Raw genomic sequence first — 12,850 nt, forward strand, 5'->3', positions numbered from 1 at the left:
CCCACTAGACCATTGACTGTTCTCTAGATGTGGTCCCCAAAGTCTTGATCCTGAATCTTGACTCAGAATGTTATGTCAACCGGGAATACCTGCCTCCCTCCTTCTCCTAAACTCGCCCCAACCAACCCAAGTCCCAGCCAGCCTCAATGCCACAATGACTGCTCATGTAGCCTTTAGAAGGCCATTGAGTATAGTTAGCCGTTTCCTTCCTATATATGTCTTTCTCCTCATTGATACTGTTTGCAACTCAGGCTTAGTAAATACCTGTTGCTGATCGTGGAGCTGATGGATGCTCTGAGAATCTGGCAGGAGAAGGGCCCTGGAGAGGGAGGTCCTAGGGCATGAACACCAGCACTACCAGTAATCAGCAAGTAGAGAGTGCTTATGTACCAGCATTGCTCTTAGTGGTTTTACATTTTAATCCTCAAAAACCATCCTATAACACACATCACTTCTGTGGTATTCCACCAACAATGCACACTCTGAATCTAATCACGATGAAATATGACAGAAACCAAAACCGAGAGACATTGTACAAAATAAGTGGTCTGTGCATTTTTAAAATGTCCAGGCCATGAAAGATAAAGATGAGGAACTTGTTCCAGATTAAAGAAGAATAAAGAGAAATGACAACTGAATGCACGGCTTGATTCTGAACTAGAACCTGGAATAAAAAAAATAAAAATATAATATTTTTCTTTTGCTTTAAAACACATTGTTGGGACAATTGATGGTTTTCAAACTGGGTCTATAATTTAGATATCAGTGGTGTAGCAATGTTAATTTCATGATTTTGATCATTGCACTGTGCTTATGTAAGAGAATATCTTTATTTTTAGCTAGTAGACAGTAAAATATTTAGGGGTAAATGAGCTTCATGACTGCAGCTTTCATTTCAGATTCAAAAAATACAGTAATAATGCTAGTAAATAAATTATGTAATGTATGAGAAAGAGAATGATAAAACAAACATGGAAAAGCATTTATATTTTGGGAATCTGGGAGAAGAATAAGAATTCTTTGGAATTTTTTGCAACTTTCCTCTAAATATAAAATTACTTAAAATTCAATAAATCTTTTAAAGAAATATCCTATCAGGAAGGTACCATAGCCTTGTCTTAAAGAGGAGGAAACTGAGGCACAGAGAGGTTCGGTAACTTGCTCAAGGGCACATAGCTAGTAGGTGGCAGAGCTGGAACTCTCACCCAGGTGCTCTGGTTTGCCAGGCCCAAGTTTTAGCCACCTTGCCATCCTGACTCAACCTGAAAATGCTTTGCCAATGCACTCTGCCTCACCTCCCTCTCCTGCACGTTTTCATGGGAAGTTTGAAGGATGGTGGAGAGCATCATCTTCACCAGTTTCTCACTTCTTGAGGTCCACAGGGCAAAGCCAAAGAATTTATAGAGAAAATCCTAGGAAAGGAAGGAGAGCAGGGTCACCCAGAGCTTGAAATGAGGGGAGGGCAGCATTTCCTATACTAGCCACCACCTTTGCCCACAGCCCCATCCTCCACCCTGGCCCTTGCTCTCTAGAGGCATCTGGATAAGGCAGTGATCCTATAGAGCAGGGGTTCAAGTTACAGCGAAGAGAAAGCTGCCTTTCCAATGTCTCAGCCTCTTAGGGATCATCCTTTGGGAACTTGCTCTGACCCCCATACCTCCCACTTACACCTAGGAAATAAAAAAAGTTCCTTAAACTTGCATAATTTTAGAACCAAAATTGTATAATTGAAGAAGTACTTTTATGTAATTATTTCTCCCTCCTCTTAATTTCAGTCGCCTTTATCCTTGCTTACTGCACACCGTCCTGTCCACCTTGTAATACCAGACTGTGTGGACTCACCACTCCCTTCTTCAGGGTCTCTGCACTCCCCATTTTCTCTGTGTAGAACCCTCTTCCCCAGGCTCTTTAAAATGTCTCATTCTCTTCCCCAAACCGGGTTGGCTCAGTGGATAGAGCGTCAGCCTGCGGACTCAAGGGTCCCAGGTTCGATTCCGGTCAAGGGCATGTACCTTGGTTGCAGGCACATCCCCAGCAGGGAGTGTGCAGGAGGCACCTGATTGATGTTTCTCTCTCATCGATGTTTCTAACGCTCTATCCCTCTCCCTTCCTCTCTGTAAAAAATCAATAAAATATATATTTTTAAAAATGTCTCATTCTCATCTTTCAGATATCACCTCAGGGAGCCTGCTCTGACCTCCGAAGTCCCTCTCCAGCTCAGCACCCTGTTTCCTTCTTTCAGGGCTTCATCATGATCACTCATCTTGTCTGTGGATTTATTCCGTTACTTCCCAACTTGCACCAACCCCACATCTCAGGTGAGACTGGAGCTCAAGAGCAGTGTCTACCCAGTTCATTACTCTGTCCCATTGCTATCAGTGCCTGAGGCAGTAGGCAAACAGGACATTCCTGCTGTTCAATGAATGCCTTAGCTCCCCCTCTTATGGGTATCCTTTCCCCTCTAGCAGATGCTCATGGTGCCTTGCCCAGACCTCAGGGTTCCTTCCCTTCAACTGGCTGCAGGAACTTTTCTGAACAGCTACTCCCTGCAGCCTTGGGGGAGAACTGTCCTGAGGTGACTGGGGCCTCCTTACCCCAGATGCTCAGGCGCTGCATTGTTCTCTCTCCCCTCCCTGCACAGGACCAACCTTGGAAACCTGGAGCCAATGACAAACAACCTGGGGGGCAGAGGGTACAACAGCCCCCTCACTTGTCTCCAGGCAGGATAGACTGGGCAGTTTCCATCCAGGGCCCCCATGGGATCAGGCCACATCCTGGCTTGGCTTCTCCTCTCCCCTATCCTGTGTCCTTCACTCTATCACAAGGTCTCCTGAGAGCATTTCCTCGCCAAGTCACTTGACAAGAATCCTCACCTTAGGCTCTGCATCAATTAAACCTGGCCTATGGCACCTACTTTTCTGCTTCACTGGCAAAGACTACTCATCTTCCCAGACTTATCCCCTCCTCTGCAGGAGACTCATCTTCCCATTTTGTCCAGCACTAAGGGCTTCCCCGGACACTGAACTTTCAGCACTAACATCAAAACAGTCTTGAGCAAACCTAAACAACGCATCGCCTCTGACAAAGCTGCTCTGCCCAGGCCCCCTCAGGCCTCCTCCCTGCTCCCAAGCACACAGTGCATATTTCCACCCTGATAGCTACAGGCTTAGAATAATTGCCCACTCTCTTGTCTATTCACTCAAGCAGATGATGCTTTCCTGAAGGCAGAGGCTGGTTTCACATGAATACCTTGGGCTCAGCCCAGTGTCTGCTCTGCTCTAGGCATTTAGTGCACTTCTTTTTTAATCCTCACCCAAGGATATTTTTCCATTGATTTTTTTTAGAGAGAGTGGAAGAGAGAAGGAGAGAAAGAGAGAAATACTGATGTGAGAAAGACACCTCAATTGTTGCCTCCTGCACACGCCCTGACTAGGGCCCAAGAAAGGGTGGAGTCTGCCACCAAGGTATGTGGCCTTGACTGGAATCGAACCCAGAACCCTTCGGTCTACAGGCCCACACTCTATTCACTGAGCCAAACTGGCTAGGGCTAGTGCACCTTTTAAATAACTGAATTAAAAAGATCAGAATTCTCGCTTGCTTCATTTTGTACCCCTAATCTACCAACCACAAAGATGTGCATACATTAGGTGCTTCATAAGTACTGTTAATAATAAGAGAGAGCAAACCGTCTTGGAAATAAGGCCTCTTTCCTGGAAACCTGCAGAGCTCAAATAAAGTATTTCTCAGTGACAGGAAAACAGGAACCGAAATCAAGAAACCTGGACTCAGGCCCTAGCCAGTTTGGCTCAGTGGACAGAGTGTTGGCCTGCAGACCGAAGGGATCTGGGTTCGATTCCAGTTAAGGGTACATATCTCGGTTGCAGGCTCCTCCATGGCCTGGTCCCTACTCAGGGCATATGCAGGAGGCAACCAATTGACGTGTTTCTCTCACCTAGATATTTCTATCTTTCTGTCTCTCTTCCACTCTCCCTAAAAAATCAATGGGAAAATATCCTCAGGTGAGGGAGGAAGGAAGGAAGGAAGGAAGGAAAAAAGAAAAAAACTTGGATTCAGGTGCCAGTTTTAGCAATAATTTTCTTAAGATTTTAAATCCTCCTGGATTGTGTTTCTTCAACTTCAAGGTAGGGATGACGACAGCTATAGGTTATTTAGGCTAATATGTTAAAAATCTTTATTGTTGACACTTTATCAAGACTGAATTGGGAGCACATGGAAAAGCCAGGGCAGGACCCCAGGCCATCACCACCACTAACCTTGCACTCTGTGAGGAAAGGAGCCCATATTTCTTCCTCAACTCTGTATCCCCAACATGAAGCACAGTGTATGGGATGCCCTCAAATATTACTTGAATTGACTGCTTAAATAGGACTCTAAAATCAACAATCTTTCCACTGCACCAAGTACAAGCTCCATTCTATTAAGAATATTAGGAGATTTCAATGAAGACAACAGATGGCAAACTTCTTGATAAAGCCTAAAAGGCTAAGCAAAAGTAAGACACTTTGATATTTTTGTCATGCCAGTGTGACGACCAGTTTGTGGTCCTCTCCACCCCTTGATTCCCAGGATGCAGGAACACTGGTTTGTTCTTTCCCCAAGGCCTGTACTCATTCACATTTCCTCAGCCACCGGTGTGAGCACCAGGTTTCTTCAGCACCATCCGCCACCTTCAACGCACCCCTCCGCCCCCCCATTGCAACCACCACACACCCAGACAAACCTTCTCATCACCATCATCGCCGACATAACACATCCTCTCCAAGATGGCTCTGATGAGTTGCTCCTGCCAGCGGTCATCATCAATAGCCACTAAAGAGTGACTCAAAAACTGAGGAAGAAGAAGGGAGAAGAGGACCACAAAGGTCAGTGGTAGGCTGTTCTGCCCCACAAAAGTGGGGTCAGGAAGGAGCAAGATCCGTAGCCCGTTGGCTCAGTGAATGGAGCGTCAGCCTGCGGACTGAAGGGTCCCAGGTTCAATTCCGGTCAAGGGCATGTATGTTGGTTGCAGGCACATCCCCAGTGCGGGTGTGCAGGAGGCAGCTGATAGATGTTTCTCTCTCATCGATGTTTCTAACTCTCTATCTCTATCCCTTCCTCTCTGTAAAAAATCAATAAAATATATTTTTTAAAAAAAAAAAAGAAGAAGAAGAAGAAGAAGCAAGAGACAGGGGTTATGGCCTGTAAATAAGGAAAAAAGGGGAAACACATGGTGGGAGTTAGGACTGAAGAATGATATTACAGTGACAATGATGGTAATGCCAATTACATGTGTAAAGCCCTTTCCAATTTCCAAGGTCCTCTCTGATATCATCCTTTTTAATTCTAGAAGGCAGGAAGAACTTCCATTTAACCTATGAAGAACCTGAGACATGCAAAGGCTAAATACCTTGCCCAAGGACATACAGCTAGGGCCCTTTCCCTTACTCCCCCTTGATATATGGTCATAAGGGTATGGAAGGGGGCTCAAGACTTAGCACACAGTCACATACTCTGAGGCAGAGGCCAGGAGGCAAGGGAACCACAGAAAGAGGTTTGCTTGAGCAGTTAGGCCCTTCATCATGGCCTCAGTCTCTGGGGGGCTTGGGGCTATCCTCCATCAGGTTCCTGTAGATGGGAAAGAAGGCAAGTGTGGAGGGAGGGAGGTCTTGGGGAGTACTTACCCAGAACAGCCTGTCCTCCCACTCCTCCGGATTCAGGCTCTTCTCAGTATGATCTAGGAAAGGAGAAAGCATGGGGACACACTCAACCGGAAGGTCCCAGCCAGGGAGAAGAAATAATTTAAGTACTATGCGGCTCTCAGCCTACAAGGAAACTGCTCTCCCCCTTTACAGAGGCTCCAGAAGATGAATGACTTTCCAAAGGTCAAAAACACACAGCTGACCAGTGTCAGAGCAAGGATACAAAACTGGTCTGTCTGTTTCCAAAGCCCACACTCTTTGTTGATCATCTGCCCATAAGAAAGTGCAGGAGTCATTCTGGGAACCCTGGAGCCACAGAACTTTGGACTGTGTTTCTGCACAGTTCACAACATTGCCCCCAAAAGCAGACCCATCCAATAGCACCTCAAAGGGACAGAGAGACTGGTTCCAGTTCTCCTCACCCCAAGGAAGGTCCATCCTGCACCTCGGGACGCCATCTCTTTTTGAGTCTGGCCACTGTCCCAGCTTCATTCCTCTCCCTGCTAACCAAGCCCTTACCATCTAGTATCTCCAACATCTGTGGGATCACCTTCCTCCACAGCTGGCCAACATTGTGGTTTATAACAGGATGCAGAGAAGTGATAGGATGCAGGGCAGATAGTAGCCTCAGAGAGCTTGTACCAAACTCCTTTTCCCTGTTGGCCTTCCGGGAACACATCTGAGAAGAAAGCAGGAGGCAGAGAAAATATTTAAAAGAAGAGAACTAAGAAAATGAAAGCAAATCCATAGAATGGTAGAGCTGGAGCTTAGGCCCTGCCCATTCTTTGCCACCTGTTGAACTCCTACATCCTCCCAGATGCTCTGGAAACATCACCTCTTCTGTGATGCCTTCCTGCCTCCTGGAGACCATGTCAGCCTGGTGCTCTTCTAAGTCCCATTGCACCTTATGTATTCATCTATTAGTACATTTGTCACACTAGACCAGCCGTGGGCAAACTACGGCCCGCGGGCTGGATCTGGCCCGTTTGAAATGAATAAAACTAAAAAGAAAAAGGACCGTACCCTTTTATGTAATGATGTTTACTTTGAATTTATATTAGTTCACACAAACACTCCATCCATGCTTTTGTTCCAGCCCTCCGGTCCAGTTTGAGAACCCATTGTGGCCCTGGAGTCAAAAAGTTTGCCCACCCCTGCCCTAGACTATAGATAGCTATTCCCACACTTGTCTTCCCCACTAAGTCTGTGAACACCTCAAGGGGAGGTCTACCTTTGTCATTCCAAGTGTGCATAATGTCTAGCACATAATTTCTGGGCTAACAGAGAAACTCAACTCAGAGATCCAGAAAGGTATGTGGGCTTGTCCACAGTCAACAGAGAGCAGCTCACAATAAGGCCTCATAGGAGAAAGGCAGGCCTTTCCCATTGCCCACATCCTCATCTCGAGGCCTCACCACTATACTCCCAGGTCCCTCCTCCATGCTCTTTGGCCCCTATCTCATTATTCCATACCCAGCATAATGCCTGAGACAAAGTAGTAACCAGCTCTTTGTGAAATGAGTGGATAGATGGGTGGGTTGATGAGTGGGTGGAAGAATATATGACTGTGGCACTCATTCTGGCATCACTTACCACAAGATGGGTCAGGAGTCTCTGAGGGGAAACGTACTCGGTAGCTAAGTTAGAGAGAGGATAAAAGAAGAGGGCAGAGTCAGTGCACACTTCAGGATGCTCAACCCCCAGCCTCCACTGGCAGCTCCCCATCAGTATTTCAGAGGAGGAGAAAGAGCAAAGAGGAGAGGGAACATCAGTGTCAATGCCACGGGGGCTGTGACATTTTGATTCAGACTAAAACACAAACCATTGCAACTTCAGCCTTTAAAAAACACACACACATCAATGATATGCTGAACAGACATCCTAACTCTAACCCTAAGTCCCACTGGGGTTAGAGGTCAGGGATAGGGTGAGCACAGAGTGAGGCTCAGAGTTAGGGCAAAGGAAGAACTAAGGGTCAGGAGTATGTGTATTCATTACTTTGTAATTAACAAAGTTTGTACATCTTGAATCAAGTGTTCTATAATGAGGAGTGAAGGAAAGAAGGAACTGTGACTATGAGAGGCATCCCCCTTTCATTCATGAGGCCAAATGGCCTTAAGTAGTTGCCTTACTCTTCCCATCATGGCCCAAGCATGGGACCTAATCCCCTCATCCAGCATCCTCTACATCCTCTTCCCCACACCCATCACCCCTGCAGTGTCTCAGCCAGCCCCCAACTCCAACACTCCATGCCCACCCACAGACTTAATTTCACAGTGAGCACCTCTCCACAGGCTGCCACACCCTTGTACTTACGATCCTGGTGAAAGCTGCTGAGGTAAGGAACCTGGCCCAGGGAACGGGCCTTCAGAGCCATTTGTGTGGCTGCCTTACACAGAGGCACGAAGGCCAAGGTGTTGTTGGGCTCACACACCAATGTGACCAGTTTGGGCAAAGATACCTGGCAGGAGAGGTGGCAAGAATTTCAATGCCAAGCCCCAAGTCAGCCCGTCATCAGTCTCTAACCCCAAGACCTTGTCTCCCTTTCCAGACTGAGTATTTGAGGCCTGTATACAGAGCCCCCTTAACCCATTCATATTCATTCTCTCCCTCCTCTTCCTCTTCTTTCTCTCTCTCCCCACCACCCCCACCCCCAACCCCTCACTTCAGGTTGGAAAAGTATAACCAAGGTCCTGATTAAAATTATAGCAGGCATAAGTTGACTTGATAGATGAGGACTTCTTGAAATTTGGAATGTGTGACTTGTAATCACCTTCATTGAGGAACCTTCCAGAGTCAGAGACATGCTGAAGGTCAGGAGGCAGAGCTCACTGGGAGGGAGAGTAAATCTTAAGTCCTTTTCCTCCCACAACACAGCCCTTTCCTCAGCGCTGATGCAAATCAGTTTATATGAGTCTCCCAGAATCCCTGGAGGTTGCTGAGAACAGTCAGGAAATATAATCACCCCTTTTTTATAAAAGAAGACACTGCAGCTGGGAGAACAAGTTATTCAAGATTTTACAGCTAGAAAACTGGCTGATCAGGACTCAGACTCTGGCTTCCAGATCCACACCCCGTGACCCTCTTTTGCTGCACTGAGCACTTCTCAGTGGAACCCCAGGCACTTGTATGGAATGAAATGCAGGTGGGTTGAGGTGACAGAGACACCACAAGGCATTTGATGGAAGGGGAAGGTGGGATGCAGTCGGGGGTGGGGCCGGGGTGAGGGTAGTGATCTGGGGTGCCAAGGGAAGAGGAAACGGAGAGGTCTGTTTGGCCCTAGCTGTTTATACCATCTGTAGGATTCTGGAACACATTATTCGGATGTCCTCTTCATTCTAGAATGAGAAAAGGAAAGATTTCAATCTAAAACCAATGCTAGCTAAGTCTCTGGGTTCAGGGCCTTCCCTGGCTCACTGCTTAGGGTTTTACAGGCCAAAGACCCTTCACATGTGCCAGGCATACCCTCTTGTTTCCCTCCTGCTCCCAACCCTGCCTTCCTCTTGTTCCATCCCCTGAGGTGTGCTCCCATCCTCGGTCCCCTCCCTGCCCAGCCCCTTGCTCACTGATGACTCAGACTCCACAAGCTTGATGACAAAGCTGATTAGAGTGTTCCCCTGGGGCAAGGCCAAGTAGTTATGCTGGCCCAGCATCTCAATGAAGTGCAGGAGAACCTTCGGCACCTGTGGAGTCACAGACCATCACATGACAAGACAGAAAGGAATGTCAGGGACTGCCAGTGTGACCCTTCATAATCCAGGTGAGGACACAGAGGACCAAGGCAGGTGAGGGGATCAGATCTCCTGACACTAAACCCAGTGAGACTCTACAGTGGGCTCGCAATAATGACAGACCACAAGCCATTAACCATGACCATTTCTGTACTTTGCCCGGAAGTTCTAACCGTTTCAGCTCCCACCACCTCCCTGGAGAACTCTAAGTACTTACCTTGCCCTCACCTTATTTCCCCAGAGATATGAAAATTAGCAGGAGTGTGGATTGGGGGAGAATCCGAGTCCAGGGCAGTCCCATGTTCTGGCCTTCCTAGGGAAAGCCAGGAACAAATCCCACAAGTCCTGAGGGCCTAACCCTCAAGATTCCAAGCTTTCCTTTAACCTTCTGAGGATGTGTTTTTAGGGATGATGCCATTGTCGTGCATTTGGTACCCCAAACCACTGCTCCCCTCCTCTCCTGTTCCCCTATCCTCTTTGATCCAGAACTGAAGCAGTCTCTGCTGTCTCCAGCCCTGTTTGAAGAGCTTTTTCAAAAATATGGTTTCTCACAAAATATTGAGTCATCAATTTGAAAGATAAGGTAGCAGAAAACACCTAATTAGAACAGAAAAAAAATGAGGATAGTTTAGGGGCATCTGGTACAACATCAAGGGAAGTGCAAAGAGTCCCAACACAATGAACCCAAAGAGGCCCACACTAAAACACATCATAATTAAATGCAGAAGGTTAAAGACAGAGAATCTTAAAAGCAGCAAGAGAAAAACTGTTACCTACAAGGGAGCTCCCATAAGACTGTCAGCTGATTTCTCAATGGGAACTTTGCTGGCCAGAAGGGACTGGCAAGATATATTCAAAGTGATGAAAAGCAAAGACCTACAACCAAAATCACTCTAACCAGCAAGGCTGTCCTTTAGAATCCAAGGAGAGATAAGGCTTCCAAGACAAGAAAAAGCTAAAGGAGTTCATCAACACCAAACCAATATTACAAGAAATGTTAAAGGGACTTCTTTAAGGAGAAGAAGAAAGGAATATCAAAAATATGAATCATTAAATGGAAATAAGTACATTTCTATCAACAATTACTTTAAATGCAAATGAATTAAGTGCTCCAATCAAAAGACATAGGATGGTTGAATAGATAAGAAAACAAGACGCTTACATATGCTATTTGCAAGAGAGCCACTTCAGGTCAAAAGACACATACGCAGACTGAAAATAAAGGAGTGGAAAAAGGTATTTCTTGAAAATGGTAACAAAACTAAAATAGCTGGAGTACCAATACTTATATCAGACTAAATAGACTTTAGAACAAAGACTATACAGAGAGCCAAAGGAGGACCCAGCAATTTCACTTTTGGATATTTATCTGTAGATACCCAAAACGCTAAATAGAAATGTCATATATATCCATAAGTTGCTTGCAGCATTATTTATAACAAGAGGCCTGGTGCACAAAAATTTGGGCACTTGAGGGGGGGAAGGGTCCCTCAGCCTGGCCTGTGCCCTCTCACAGTCTGGGGCCCCTCGGGGGATGACCACCTGCTGGCTTAGGCCTGCTCCCCAGGGGATTGGGCCTAAGCTGGCAATAAGACATCCCTCTGGCAGCCCGGCAGCCCTTTGTGGATGCCCACTTGCCAGCATGGAGCAGACCTAAGCTGCAGTCAGACATCCTTAGTGCTGCTGAGGAGGCAGGAGAGGCTCCCACCACCACTGCTGTACTGGTAGCCATCAGCCTGGTTTGTGGCTGAGCAGAGCTCCCCCATGTGGGAGCGCACTGACCACCAAAGGGCATCTGCATTGAGCATCTGTCCCCTGGTGGTCAGTGTGTGTCATAGTGACCAGTCATTCCCAGTCTTTCTGCTGTTAGGGTCAGTTTGCCTATTACCCTTATATTATACAGGATAGAGGCCTGGTGCACAGGTGGGGGCTGGCTGGTTTGCCCTGAAGGGTGTCCCGGATCAGGGTGGGGGTCCCGCTTGGGTGCCTGGCCAGCCTGGGTGAGGGGCTGATAGCTGTATTCAGCTGGTCACGCCCCCTTCAGGGATCCCTACTGGGGTGCCTGGCCAGTCTGAATGAGGGGCTGATGGCTGTTTTCAGGCTGGCCAGTGACTGAAGCTCCCAGCCTCTCCTTTTTTTCTTTATTTTTTTTTTATTCTGGGATTTATTTACCTTCTATAATTGAAACTTTTTTGCCGTCATAGGAGCTGAGAGCTGGCTCCTACTCACTCCAGTTCTGAGGCCACAACCTGCTGAAAGCAGGTATCTGGGGTTTGTTTAGATTCTATAATTGAAACATTGTTCCTTTTGGAGCGCAGAGCCAGGCCGCGGCAGGCGGAGAACCTTTGTTTCCTCCATCACTGGAGCAAGAAAGCCTGCTCGCTTCAGCTGCATGCCTGCCGGCCGCCATCTTGGTTGGGTTAATTTGCATATCTCGCTGATTAGCCAATGGGAGGCATAGCGAAGGTATGGTTAATTACCATATTTGTCTATTATTAGACAAGATCTGGAAGCAACCTAAGTGTCCATCAATAGAGGAATGGGTAAAGAAGAAGTGGTACATATACACAATGGAATATGACTCAACCCTGAAAAAGAATGAAATCTGGCCATTGGCAGCATGGATAGAGCTAAAGGGTGTTGAACTGAGTGAAATAAGTCAAACAGAGAAAGACAAATGCAATATGATTTCACTTAGTTGTGGAATCTAAAAAACAAAATAAATGAACAAGAAGAACTGAGCCAAACTCATAGACACAGAAAACATTTTGATAGTTGGCAAATGGGAGGGGAGTGGGTGGATAGATGAAAAGGTGAAGGAATTAAGAAGTACAAACTGGCAATTATACAATAATCATGGGATGGAAAGTACAGCATAGGGAACATAGTCAATAATTTTGTAATAACTATGCTGGGTGTACACTAGATTTATTGGGGTGATCACTTCATAAGTTATATAAATAAATGTCTAATCCCTAGGATGTACACGTGAAACTAATATAATATTGTATACCAACTGTAATTGAATAAAATTTTTAAAGAAAGAATTTATATATATATAAAGAAAAGAGAAGCATATATTGAAAATATATATATATATATCTTCTCATAGCATATGCAAGATGTGATGTTTCAGGACTTCTCTCCATAAGCAAACTGTGAATTTTCTGGGAGCAAAATTAGTATCTTTCAGAGCTCCATGTCCTTACTGGGCTCACCACAGTATTGCCCACAGAAAAGGCTCAGAAAATAGGAAGAAACCACCTTTCCACTTCTCAAACCTTTCTCAGGTTTTCACAAGCCCAAATGTAACCCATGGGCAGAAGTCTGAGGCCAGAACTAGATTGGCAAGGGGGCCTTACCTCTCTCTTCATTCACCCAAACCTTCCCCTCTCCATCTTACCACACCTCAAGTTCTCA

At 46.1% G+C, this 12,850-nt stretch overlaps 1 protein-coding gene across 1 annotated transcript in view; it reads right to left on the reverse strand.

Moving 5' to 3' along the window:
* Positions 1 to 12,850, reverse strand: part of LOC308513841 (maestro heat-like repeat-containing protein family member 1) — a gene marked incomplete at both ends in the record, with an annotated part of 56,835 nt that overhangs the window by 16,076 nt on the left and 27,909 nt on the right. Inside the window, 8 exons of the mRNA XM_081083942.1 lie at positions 1,296 to 1,412; positions 4,742 to 4,849; positions 5,682 to 5,734; positions 6,219 to 6,378; positions 7,293 to 7,336; positions 8,016 to 8,160; positions 8,993 to 9,037; positions 9,266 to 9,382. Of these exons, the coding sequence (XP_080940068.1) occupies positions 1,296 to 1,412; positions 4,742 to 4,849; positions 5,682 to 5,734; positions 6,219 to 6,378; positions 7,293 to 7,336; positions 8,016 to 8,160; positions 8,993 to 9,037; positions 9,266 to 9,382 (789 nt within the window). The remainder of the gene's footprint in view (positions 1 to 1,295; positions 1,413 to 4,741; positions 4,850 to 5,681; positions 5,735 to 6,218; positions 6,379 to 7,292; positions 7,337 to 8,015; positions 8,161 to 8,992; positions 9,038 to 9,265; positions 9,383 to 12,850) is intronic.

This window comes from Myotis nattereri, assembly GCF_964212035.1.
Source record: "Myotis nattereri genome assembly, chromosome: 2".
Classification (NCBI taxonomy): domain Eukaryota; kingdom Metazoa; phylum Chordata; class Mammalia; order Chiroptera; family Vespertilionidae; genus Myotis; species Myotis nattereri.